We start from the raw sequence: 13,421 nt of genomic DNA, 5'->3' as shown, positions 1-13,421 counted from the left end.
AAAGAAATATTTAGAAATTTATAATAAGTTTTTAAATAGTATTTATTACGTATTTGTTTAATCTCATAGATTATATTTATTAATATATTTTAAAAATATGTATTTTCAACCCGTGTATTACAAGGGCATATAACCTAGTGTATTATATTTATGAACCATATTTATTATTCTGAAAAACTATAATAGAAATTAAAATTTTTGAGAAAGAAAATGAAAAAATCTGGTTCAAACGACCAAACTCTGGTTGTTTAGTTACCAAAGTGACAAAATTAACCCTTTGATTTAGCTATTAAGTGCCAAAACTACCAATTACCAAACCGGACCATAAGCACCTCAGATTTCCATAGCCTGCTTAGAAATATCATCATAAGAAACTTAGAACTATAATTATACATAAACATATCTTGAGTTGTCAAAACCAAATGATCATGTGATTCCATTCCAAACCTTCTTATACAAATTCAAAAGATACCCGTCAAACCATATCGGTCAGCAACATTGTACATTACAAGTTCATCCCATGCATGCCCAAAAAGTCGTTCGCCTCCAATGGTGAAAGTCAAAGCCCACGACGCTAAGATAGCTGAAAATACCGTCAATCCTATTGCTGATCCCACGACATCTATAAACAAAATTTAAAATTTTAAAATCAATGCTTCAAAACTGCTTGATTACCTGAAAACCGATCCCTTACCCATATGGGATGGCTATTAGTACTTTTGAAGTTGTTAAAAACTTGAATTTTGCAAAAAATATGGAATCTTTAGAATTGTAAGTATTCGAAAGTCATAGGGTTTCAGGTGACAAAATGGGTAACCTTAATCTATCTAAGATCATAAACGACAAGTAATGAGTATTTAGATAATCAACGGGTATGAGTAGGGGTGTAAACAAGCCAAGCCGACTCGTGAGCTGCTCGAAACCTGTCCCAGATCTATTGGTATCCAATTACTCATGGTTAATAAACTAGTTTTCCTAGTAACATATTATCTAAAATGCTATCGTCAATTTGTCATCAATGCATCTATCAGCTTGTTTCAACTTGTATAAAGACCTCAAACCAACAAAAAAAGCCAAGCGTAAAATACTAGATCTGAATTTAAAAGTTGCATATTGCTGATGTAGCTAACCACCCTGCACTAAAACATTTTTGCACAGATTTCATTCTTACATGTTTCACCAACTGTAACTTCGACTACACCCATAAGTGGACCTATTATTAAGTTACAGAATAAACTCTCTTGCATTGACATCTGTGTTGCAATAGGCAGTAGCTATAAAAAAGGTAATATCTTCACTCATCATCTAGGTTTTAAAAGGCGTGAGGAGCTTCGAGGCATTTGGGTCCCAAAAGCTGAGGCAAGAGGCTTTGCTCTATGCACAACCTGAAGTTACATTTTCTCATTTCTTTTACACATCAGCGTTAACCGTTGATAATTTCTTAACCATTTGGTTGTTCCTACAGACCCTAATTTTGACCATGAGGCGTTTTTCAATTCGTCTCATGCCTTATACACGCTTTTTAAAACCAAACTCATCACCAAATTCTAGCATACGGTGGGCGTCATCACATAGTTTGGTTAATTTCGATCTGCATATGTTTTAAAAACGCACACAATAACTTTGTGAATGGTTAACATATTGGGTGTGGTAATCCTGCTACAGCTTAAACATCAATTCCCTAATTATTTGTCTCTCATTTCCCCCAAATTCTAGACCTAATTTTTCCAACATCTAACTAACTAATTAGCTTTGAATCAAATTCTGATGAACCAAACTAGAAACAATGAAAATGAACTTACAAGGACGGATTCTGGGGAAGGAGGTGGAGTGACGAAGAACGGGCCAGAAGTAGTAGCAATTGACGGCCCACAGCAACGGTAGCAACAGAAACCCGAATCCGAAGAACTTACGGGCGTGACCCACGGCGTCTTGCTCCGACAGACCTAATGCTCCGTCGATCGTCGGCCACTCCGGTCGCAGCTGTGATGATGCCGTCGTGACTGGGTTGGGATTAGGGTTAGGGTTTATCAGCACGGCGGATTCCGATGGAATCACTTCCTCCGATGCTCTCTCCATTCTCTCTCTCTCTCTCTCTAAGATGATGGTGGGTCTGTTTTCTCCCGCTTGCCTGAGCCTGAGCAATGGTTCCAAACTGATTTCTAAATATTCTATTCAAACCAAGATTCAATTTAACCTAATCGGTTTATTTGCCACCCTACATCCATGACACATATAGATTGAGAGAAATAAAAGAAATTGATGTTGTAAGAGTTTTTTTAATGAAAAGAAGGGAAACGAGAAGAAGAGATTTCTAGTGTATTTATATTTCTTTCTAAATTGGAAAGATATGGAGAGAAGAGATGAACTTACAAAATTGGTAAAACTTTCTTTTCTATTCCTTTCTACTCGGGAACACATAAAATGATTAATATTCTTTCATTTTCTCTTCTTTTCATTAAACTTGGAAACACGATATCATTTTCTTTTCTTTCCTTTCTTTTCTATCTTAATTTCACTTCTTTTCTTTTCTCTCATTAATTTAAACTTGGGAACACAACGTTATTGTTTATTTGATAAAAAAAATTACGAATGAGGTGGAAACAATGTTTAGGAGTGAAGTTTTGGGTTTAAGTATTACAAATGATAATAATTAAAAAAAAATTAAAAGTAAAATATAATTTTATTTTCTTTTTATAAGTTTTTAGGGTATAACGTTTTCTCTAATTTTAAATATATTGTTGTGTAAGTGTAACTTTATCTACTTTTTATATAATTTTTTATTGAAACTGAACGGTACAAATGTAATAGAGGACCTTAATACCTAAATCATGAATATGATGAGAAATTATTTACTCGTGACTATCGTATATTTATAAGTTATTTAACTTATACAAATTACTAATATCATGTGATATATAAAAATAAATAAAGTAATTATTATTATACTATATAAATTTTTATAACATAATTAAACTAGTTGAAAACTGTAATTACACTATGGTATTTGTATGCTTAGTAGGTTAATTTTATTTGTACCGGATCACACCCCTTTTCTTAAACCACCAATTTACAAAATTACCTACCGAGTCAAAAGTTTAGTAAAATGCATGTCTAAACCTTTAGGATGAGACAAGGTAGACTTGAGGCAAGTATCTTCTAAACTGTACAGAAGGTGTGTGCCTACACCTAGAAACGAGTCGAACAGACTGAAGTTGGTAGTTAACACCTCTTTCTATACACAAAGAAATCCAAATATGGTTTTTAGTAACACCGGTTCGTGTTCATCCAGTCTTTATGTGAAATGATCGGATTTGAAACAAGGCGTCGGTTCTCTTTACCGGGCTCAAACTGGTTTCAAAGTACGGTTAATATTTAACCAAACCGGTTAGGTTCGAATCGGGTGGGTTCTTTTTTCTTTGTACAACCCAAACAAATTAAGCCACCACAATCACCAATGGAGTCCGACCACCGCGTCGGAGATCTAGTCCGGCAACTCCTCCACCATTTACAACCCAATTCCAACACAAACCCTAACCCCGAAGACGTCAACTACGCCATTCGCATATTATCCAGCCGAATGACACCATCAACATCAACACTCGCCGACATTGCTAACTCCATCAAAACCCTTCTCGCCAAACAAGATAAGTTATCCGACGCCTTAACTTTCACAGATCTTTACTCCAGATTCGCTTCCAAAACCGGACCCGGTAGCGTTAATAACAAGCAGGCCCTTCTTTATTTGCTCAAAATTATCTCCGACGATCGAATTACAAACCCTAAATTGCCGTCAATTGGACCTCAGATTACTGATGGGTCTTTGAAAAATGGTGGGATTTTGACTATTGTTAGAAACCCTAATGATATGAACAATGCTGCTTTTTGGGGTTTTGCTAGATTAGTGATGGAGGAGAGTGACGCGTCGGAGAATGATTTAGTCACTGATGTGTTGTCTGCTTGTCAAGGAATTGATGGGAAATATGTGAAGTTTGATGATAATGCCGATTCGTTTGTTTTATCGGAATGTATTAAGGTTCCGAGAGGTAGTAGAATCATGGCTCATAAGCTTTGTGAGCTCGGATGGTTGTTTCGGAAGGTGAATCGATATGTTTCCGACAATGTGGTTGAGAATGTTGGAATGGTTGTTAAATCGTTTTGTGTGGCTCTTCAAGATGAGCTTGTGGAGTACCATAAGTTGTTAAAAGTTCTTAGATCATAGTCTCTGAACCTGATCCCGCTATTGGGATTGGGTTCAGAGACTGTGAGCTCGAAGGGGTATCTGTCTCTGAGGAGACTTGCGGTTTGGTTGGTTGAACCGACGGTTAAGATGAGGCGAATGGCGGTTATTGTGGACAGTTGTAAGAATCTCAAGGGTGGGGAGTTAGCTGGAGCGATTCATTTGCATGCTCAACATGGAGACCGTCTGTCTCATGATTTAATGAAACGGCTGCTTTTTAAGGTTTCGGCTCCCATTTATGAAATGGTGAGGCGTTGGGTTATAGAAGGCGATCTTCAAGATTTACATTCGGAGTTCTTTGTATCTGAACAGTCTGTTGAACGCGAGTATCTATGGAGAGATGGTTATCAGATTAATTATCGGATGCTTCCATCTTTTATACCCAAATCGCTTGCTAATCGAATATTAAGAACGGGTAAGTCGATTAATTTTCTTAAAGTTTGTTGTTCGGATCATAGTACGGCTGATTTAGCAAATAATGGCGAAACTAATGCGCTCGAATCATTGGTTGCAAAAGCTGAAAAGAGAATAGATAAACATTTAATGCACACTATTTTCACTCACTATAAGTTTAAGGATCACTGTCTAGCGATTAAACGCTATATATTATTAGGGCAAGGTGATTTTGTCCAATATCTTATGGAAATTGTGGGCCCCGTCCTCTCAGAGCCGGCTAAAACTATAAGCAAAATTCATCTATCTGGATTGCTAGAAAAGGCCATTCTGTCATCTGGTGCGCAATATGATGATCGTGATGTTTTAGATAGATTAAAGGTTAAGATGATGCCACACAGGGCTAATGACACAGGGTGGGATGTTTTCCGTTTGGATTATGCAGTTCAAGTTCCCCTAAATACTGTATTTACAGAGTCCACGATGAGCAGTTATTTGAAAATCTTTAGTTTTTTGTGGATGATTAGAAGAGTAGAATATTCTATTCTTGGTGCTTGGAAGACCATGAAACCGAATGTAATCAGTTCCCATGTTTTCACCAAGTTTCCAAAGGCGGTGGGTTCGCAGATAATTTTGACATCAAGAAAATGTCATGTTATCTGGGATGAAATGAACAATTTTGTTATGAGTTTGCAGTCGTATATAATGTTTGAAGTGTTGGAGGTGACGTGGTCTAAGTTTTGTGATGAAATGGAGGCGGTTAAAGATCTTGATGATCTTATTGCTGCTCATGAGAAATATCTTGCGGCAATTGTTGAGAAGTCGCTTCTTGGAGAAAATTCCGAAAATCTTTACAAGAATTTGTTAAAATTGTTTGATGTTATATTGCAGTTTACCAGTGTTGCAGATCGGCTTTATGAATTCAGAACAAGGTATTTGTACTTTTCATTGAAAAACCGAAAATTTGTTCGTTGAGTTTTTGAAAGCCCTCGGTTTCGGTTTTTTGTGCTTTTCATTTGAGCTTGAAATTTGCGTGCCTACAAAACGTTTGGCACAAAACAATCAAATTGGGATTAATTCTTTTTGTTAGTTAATTATTAATTGATTATTATATATCTGGGCTAAAGTATTTGGTTCACAGTATATTTTAAATTATTATAAGATAATTAAAAGTGAATTATAAATGAAAACCATAAACGCGGTTTAATTAGTTTTTTTCTCGGTTTTAATTACATGCAAAACCGAAATCTAACCGAAAATTCACCTTTTGAGGTTTTGAACAGCACTCGATTTTGATTTATTGATTTTATCCTTTGGGCTTGAAATTTTTTGGTCCTACAAAATATCTGGCCCAGAATAATGAGTTTGGGACTAAAAAGTTTGGGCTTAAATCCTTTTGTTAATTAATAATTGATTAATTATTATAGTTTGGGCTAAAACATTTGGGTCACGCTATTTATTAAATTCTCAATAAAGTACTTAAAAGTCGAAATTAAAAAATGGAAATTTATAAATTCGGTTCCGTTAGTAGGGTTTTTCTGTTTTTAATACACGCAGAACCGAAAAATCAACCGAATGCTTAGTTTTTATGAGAGCATAAAACCAAACTGTTGTTTTTTGTTTTGGTTTTTTCGGTTTATGCACGCTAGATGGGAATTTTGACCGGTTTATTTACTTATGAATGACCTGAGTTATGTTTCTCTACCGGGTCAAACAGGTCAGAATAAAAGAAAAAATGGCCTCATATGAAAAAGGTCAAATGTCAAATGGGTTGTAGAAGTCACTGCTGTGCGGTTACTACAAATGCATAAAACCTCACAATTCTTTATATTTACAGAATATAAATATTACTGATTTACTGCAATAATATAGTTTTTGTAATCATATTAAACACACTATATATTTATAATGTGCAGAAATACTACTACAAGTGAGACCAAAGAAACCAAGACTTCTAAAAGCAAAGGCTTGGAAACTGATCCTTGGCTTAAAGACGGAAGAAAGGCTGTTACGCAACGCGCGAGCGAGTTTCTTAATATTGTGGGACAGGATTTAGATGCGGTTTCAAAAGAATACAAGTCTGTTTTGAAGGGGTTCATAATTCAATTGCCTAAACAACATGCTGATTTGAAGTTCCTCATGTTTCGGCTAGACTTTACTAAGTTTTATAGGTTGGCAACTTAGCTTTGGTGAAGCTTACATAGCAAGTAAACTAGTTTAGATGTTGTAGGAGTGTTGTGGTATAGCAATTTGGTTCATTTTTCATTTCATTTGTAAATCACTCTTGGCTTTAAAAGCACGCCTCATGTGTGCGTTACTGCGTTGATTTGGAAAACGCTTCGAGGCCTTGAGGCTTGACTTCATGCGCATGTGGGTCATGTTTGGTGGATGATATGTAAAACTGGCTAAGTGATGAAGGGAGTGTTTGGTATTGCTTATTTTAGCTCACTTATAACCTATAGATTATAGGTTATAAGATGTTTGGGAAAGTTAAAAATTGTGAGTGTATAAGTCATAAGGAGGCAAAATAAGGAATCCACCCCCCCCACCCCCCGAAGATATTATGAATAGTTTTTTTTATGAGGGTATAATTATAGCCGGTAAATTGGTGGGTCGAGCGAGTTTGAGTGACCGGTTAAAACTGACTATTTTAAAGAATTACCAATTTCATTCAGATCCAGGTTCTTGGCAAAATGGATTCATGCTGAAATGAGTCAGTTTAGGGAGACCGAAGGGTTGGATCGATCTCAGGTTGGTCATGTCAGGTTGAGCATCGGGTCGGGGATGGGCCGGTTGGACTAGATTGATGTTGAGAGCCACACATAGCACATGACAACGACAACGGGCAGTGGAGGCGGCGGCAACAACGATAGACTGGTGACAGTGGTAGTTGTGAGCACGTTGGTGGCGGCAACAGTGCCGGCTACAACAATTAGGTGGTGTAGACAAACAATGGTTTGCTTAGTGCTAGCCCATTTGCAATCTTCTTAAGTTAACAAATAATATAATAGTTGACTGTTTTGACCGGTTGACTAATTTGAATAACATCAAATTGACTTGTTGACTGATTTTGGAAAACTTGATAAAATCACACACGGGCCATGATGACCACCTATATTTGATAGGCACCACATATAGGGCCATGTGTGTGGATAGAGGGCGTTTTACGTCATATGATGCCACGTCACCATACGGGCTTTTTGCCTAAAATGGGTGTAATGGATGACGGCATGAAGCCCCTTCAAATCATTACCTCATTATTGTTATTTTTATTAATTTTATATTAAAAAAAAAATAACGCAACCAATCACTTAACATTTTCTCCCACACCGGCGCTTTGTGGGAAGCACCCCCAAAAGCGCCCCACTACACACGGTCTAAGAGATGCAACTTTTGGTTGTGCATAAATCTCTCGCCCCGCCTTTTGTAACTAAACGCTAGGGCCGCTTTTTATAACAAAGGTTGTATTATAAGTATAAAAGAATATAACATTTGTTAATTAACACTATTGTTATGGTAGTATGGTGTCCCCCTTACAAAAGTAAGATGAAAAGTTCAAATTGTTGCAAGTGTGAGGTTTGAAGGATTTTACGATGGAAATTGCATGTTAAAGAAAAATAGAAACATGTTTCTAGATTCCCGTATTCAATATAAATATTATAACACTGATCTAAAAAATGAGTCATAAGCAAACACACCATCCAACCAAACTAGCAAGAGCTTCTTAAATCGCATGAAAGAATTCTTCAGAACACTCCCCAGATACAAATGTAGCTGGTCAAAAGGTAGACTGATCATGTACTACTATCAAGGCTTTTGGAACGTTCGCGAGTACCACGAAGGAGCCATTACGGCTCAACAACGGTTCATGAAGGCTCGGCCAAGTGATGTCTTAATCTGCAGTTTCCCCAAAACCGGAACAACTTGGCTAAAGGCCTTGGCTTTCACCATTTCAACCCGAACCACATTCGATGAATCCACGAGTCCTTTGCTGACTAAATTACCTCATGATTGCATCTCTTTCCTGGAGAAGCACCATGATCAAATTCAAGACAATGTCATTGTGCCACTAGTGGCCACACACCTTCCTTACACCTCATTGCCCGAATCATACCACGATTCAAGCTGCAAGATCGTTTACATATACCGAAACATAAAAGATGTCATCGTTTCTTACTATCATTACATGTGCGAAATGGTAAAGTTGCCCATGGAAGGCGCGCCGTTTGAAGAGGCAGTTGATGAGTTTTCTAAGAGTGTTTCATATTATGGACCGTATTGGGATCATATTTTGGGATACTTGAAAGCTTACACCGAAAGACCGGAGACAATACTTTTCTTGAAATATGAAGATATGAAAAGAAACCCTACATGCAATGTGAAGAAACTTGCTGAGTTCATCGGTTATCCGTTTTCGACCGAAGAAATCGAAGCAGGAGTAGTGGAAAACATTGTGAAGTTGTGTAGTTTTGAGAAACTGAGAAACCTAGAAGTGAACCAAAGTGGAAAGCATTATCTGACTGATAGTATTACTGTTGATAACAGTGTTTATTTCAGGAAAGCTAAGGATGGAGACTGGAAGAACTACTTCACAGAGGAGATGAAAGAAAAGATAGACAAATTGGTGGATCAGAAATGAGAGGAACTGGTTTAACTCTGAAATGAAGCTAGTGACATGCATGTTCTTGATGGCTATCTTTTGTTTCTTAATTATGATGGTTTATGTTTGTTATCATCTTTGATGTTATGTATCTTTTGAGTTTGTTAAAGAATTTGTTGTTACATTGAAGTGATCTTTTAGGAGATTCTAAAATTAAAAGTAAGCTTAATTATGTTAAAGATATGATAGGATGGGGGATTAATACATGCTAGGTCACAGGTGGTAGATGATTGCATGCTTTCTTGTCTTCATTGACTGTTCATTTTTGACATTTGTTGGTCACAATTATTGTGAACTTTTGTTCAGTGAGGTTTGTAGGTTACACGTAGTGTTTGCTGTCATAGATATATTACAAATTACAAAGCTATATTGGTTTTACGTAATCTCACCTATTATCTTTACTCCATGTCACTTCAAACTAACGAAATAGTCGGTGAGAGTTCACTTTTTAGCATGTTTGTTTTCAAAGATTAATGACTAATGGAAGCGTAACTTCGTTAGTCTCCGGTCGCTGGAAAACTCAGCATTTTCGTTCCAAACCTCTTTGATACCATAGATCGAACATTTAGGAACATTTTTTATAGTAAAAATCACAATTATTGAGGTCGCGGAACCCTAGGCTGTGGTCGCTAGAAAAACGTTTTTTTGCCGGAAAACTCCTTTTTTTTAGGTGAAAACTGTCGATGATGATGTTCAGATAGTGGTGGCCAGCGGTGATGTTCAAGTGGTAATGTTCAGGTGGTGGTGGTGGTGGTGGTGTTCAGGTTGAGTATTCCGGCGAAAAAGAAGTTTTTCGGCAAAAAACGTTTTTCCGGTGGCCGGAGACTAACGTAGTTATGTTTCCGTTAGTCATGGATCGTTGGAAGTAAACATGTTAAAAGGTGAAACCATCACCAACCATTTCGTTAGTTGGGACTGGAAACTACCAAAAGGTGATTGTTAGGATTATTTAAAACCAATATACCAATTACAAAATAAGCAAAATATATGGAATCTTATCTTACTATTCTAATAAATGAGTACTACTATATGCCACTTGTCAATCTCTTCTTAACTCTCACAATTTTTAACCCATTTTCATAAAATGGTATCTCTTTCAGGTTAACCCACCCCAATAATACTATCTGGATCCATTTTTGTTATTCTTTCATTATTTTCATTCAACACCAAAGATGCAAACCCTAACTCTTTCAACAGCCGTTCATTCTTTTAATTCAACACCAAAGACTACAACCCTAATTCTCGGAACCGCCGTTCATGTCTTCCATCGCCATCGCAATCGATACATGTGGTTTCCAATTCGCCACCGCCATCGCCACCTACGATACAGTGTCTCCTACCTTCATCGCCACCACCGCCGCCTCTGTCATCGCCACCGCCGGCATGTTTGGATTTGGAGTTGAAGTCTCGATTGGAATGTTGATGGGATATTATTTCTTCATCTACTTCGAGCCTACTCCTGTTGAGGTAATCGTAATCGTTGTTGTTGTTGTTGTTATTATTATTATTATTCAAGTTTTTTTTTTCTGCTTGCATTTTTTTTAACTAATGCTATTTATTGGGCATCAAATCGCCACCGCCATCGCTTTTGTCATCGCCACCGTCGGCACGTTTGGATTTGGAATTGGAGTCACGATTGGAATGTTGATGGTATAGTATTTCTTCATCTACTTCAAGCCTACTTCTGTTGAGGTAATCGTAATCGTTGTTGTTGTTATTATTATTATTATTATTATTATTCGAGTTTTTTTTCTGCTTGCATTTTTTTTAACTGATGCTATTTATTGGGCATCAAATCTACTGTGCTCGTAACTTCGTATAAGTATATGTCTGGATTTTTAGTTTTGACTTGAATCTAATTGTTGCAGCAACTCCACTGTGTTCGTAACCAAGGTGTCATGGAGCTTATGACAGGAGTAAGAAGTCAGTTGGGCTAAAGCAAATAACCTTTTGAAGGTCCACATACTTGTGCCGAAAAGTTGAACTTTAATTCAGATTTCAGACATATATACCCGTGGCATGATTATGTAAACATGTTGGCATATTGAAACTTTTTATTCACAACCTGAACATGAAACATTTATAAAACAGTTACTCTGTGTCAACCTTAGTCCCTTTTTTCCAAAATACTAATATAAAACAGAACTTATTTCGGCTTATGCTATGTGTAGTATTAGTACCTAATCTAATTGACTGTCTGGTGTTTTGATATGCAAGTTGGTTTTTCACTGGCTTTTGTGATCCATGAATCAGCAAACCCGCATATTGGTAAGGCTATCATTTACGTATTTATTTCTAAGAAAATATGTTTCTGAATAATTAATGATTATAAATTTGTATTATTGCAGCTATGTTGGGACGACTTCCGGGGACCACCGTTTACAGGTACATCCAACAATATCCGGAAGCATACACATACAATGGCATTATAAAATTGATTCACCTATATATTTTGCCAATACAAGTTATATTAAAGATAGGTGAGAATTATAAATTCAGCTTAAATGTGATTATTATTTTTTTTTGTGCTAAAAAGACTTTTAAATATTTTTTGTGAAATACTAGGCTCCGGGAGTATGAAATTGTGGTTGATCAGTCTAGCAAACGTGGGCCAGAAGTTGAGAGAATATATTTTGTAATCTTGGAGATGGCCCATAAGTTTATTTTTCAGTTAATAGTTAACAAATAATCGTGGGCATTATAATGGCTTGTGCTCTACAATTTATGACACCATTATTTGAAGTTATACCTCAGGAATACTCCTTAACTATGGCATCATTGTCAAATTATTATTATTATTAAGCATTTTCTTAATCTCTGCAGTGTGCTCTTGCTGCTATTGGATTGGTCAATATTCTTATTATAATCTGATTTCCGTTTTGCCTTCTGGTCTTCTTTTTTATTTGAATATGTATTGCAATTTGTTTACTCAAATAATCCTAATTTTTAATTATGTGTTTGTAACGGTGGATTATGATGAAGCTATATTTCTATGGAAAGTAGACAAGAAATATTCTTTCTTTGGCCAATTACTGGTGCAACCACTTTGTTCCTCGGTATTGAAATCGGTGTCCTTGTTGGGGTAAGCTACACCCAACCAATACGTGCGCGCACACACATATTCTAAAATACCAAATCCAATTGAATGCTTGGTATTTTGATATGCAGGTTGGTTTTCTCTGGCTTTTGTGATCCATGAATCAGCAAACCCGCATATTGGTAAGGCTCTCATTTACATATTTATTTATAAGAAAATATGTTTCTGAATAATTAATGATTATTAATTTGTATTATTGCAGCTGTGTTGGGACGACTTCCGGGGACCACCGTTTACAGGAACATCCAACAATATCCGGAAGCATACACATACAATGGTTTTAATGGTGATGGGATATTATTTTTTCATCTACTTCCAGCCTACTTGTGTTGAGGTAATCATATTCGTTATTATTATTATTATTATTATTATTATTATTATTATTATTATTATTATTATTATTATACGTCGCCTTGTCAAGAGTTACAAGCAGGTTTGGGCTCAAGATTCTGATTCTTGATAAACAAGGTCTGATCAATACAACCACAAATGTAGTGTACAAGGAAATTTTTTCTTATTTGTAAACTCATTGCGTAATGTTTTGTTTTATAATTTCTGTAATTTTAATGAAAGTTGTAATTGTATTAACAATATATGATAATTGTGTTATTGATTGTATTTTGTTTAACGTTTAAATATTTTAATTTTCATTAATTCCCCGTATAATACACGGATCTCAAACTAGTCTCATAAATAAGAGAGCATTTAAAAGTTATCTCACATAATACATGACTTTTTTTATAATTGAGGCGATTTAAGGGGGTTGAGTTGTTTTTGCTAGTAAAAAGGGGTCACCACCATTTGCATTGGCAATGAGTTTTAACGTGCCAAACATGAGGTGTTACAATGGTTAAGTTTATACATACAATATTGGTTGGGTTTACATATACAATATAGTTCTTAACCTTAGAATCTAATTTTATTAATAACAGCCGAAATACTATTCTTATTGTCACAAGCCGAAAAAAGAAATATAATAGTCACAACAAAAACAATATAACATAGATGCTAGTCTCCAAATAGATGCCCCG

General features: G+C 36.0%; 1 protein-coding gene and 2 pseudogenes across 2 annotated transcripts; 2 read left to right on the top strand and 1 right to left on the bottom strand.

The window, feature by feature from the left end:
• Positions 1-364: 364 nt before the first annotated feature.
• On the bottom strand, positions 365-2,084 carry LOC143556445 (putative gamma-secretase subunit PEN-2). The gene is made up of 2 exons (XM_077045757.1): positions 1,803-2,084; positions 365-622 (listed from the first exon to the last, which is right to left on the bottom strand). The coding sequence occupies exons 1-2, from the start codon at positions 2,077-2,079 to the stop codon at positions 462-464; spliced, it is 438 nt and encodes a 145-aa protein (XP_076901872.1). The 5' UTR covers positions 2,080-2,084; the 3' UTR covers positions 365-461.
• Positions 2,085-3,453: 1,369 nt separating this feature from the next.
• On the top strand, positions 3,454-6,922 carry LOC143556443 (gamma-tubulin complex component 3-like; annotated as a pseudogene). The gene is made up of 2 exons (XR_013139377.1): positions 3,454-5,565; positions 6,550-6,922. The product of XR_013139377.1 is annotated as a gamma-tubulin complex component 3-like (transcript).
• Positions 6,923-8,366: 1,444 nt separating this feature from the next.
• On the top strand, positions 8,367-9,272 carry LOC143556442 (flavonol 3-sulfotransferase pseudogene; annotated as a pseudogene).
• The last annotated feature ends 4,149 nt before the right edge of the window (positions 9,273-13,421 follow it).

This window comes from Bidens hawaiensis, unplaced genomic scaffold (assembly GCF_021521415.1).
Source record: "Bidens hawaiensis isolate Kalapana, Puna unplaced genomic scaffold, B.hawaiensis_p1.1 tig00018576_1, whole genome shotgun sequence".
Taxonomy (NCBI): Eukaryota; Viridiplantae; Streptophyta; class Magnoliopsida; order Asterales; family Asteraceae; genus Bidens; species Bidens hawaiensis.
Note: the sequence above shows the minus strand (reverse complement) of the source record. Positions and strands in the feature narration are given on the sequence as shown.

Excerpts from the sequence above, each read along its gene's own strand:
- LOC143556445 (XM_077045757.1), bottom strand. The coding sequence starts at position 2,079 with ATGGAGAGAGCATCGGAGGAAGTGATTCCATCGGAATCCGCCGTGCTG. Across the intron at positions 623-1,802 it reads CTTCCCCAGAATCCGTCCTT|ATGTCGTGGGATCAGCAATA; the intron begins GTAAGTTCATTT and ends TTTTGTTTATAG.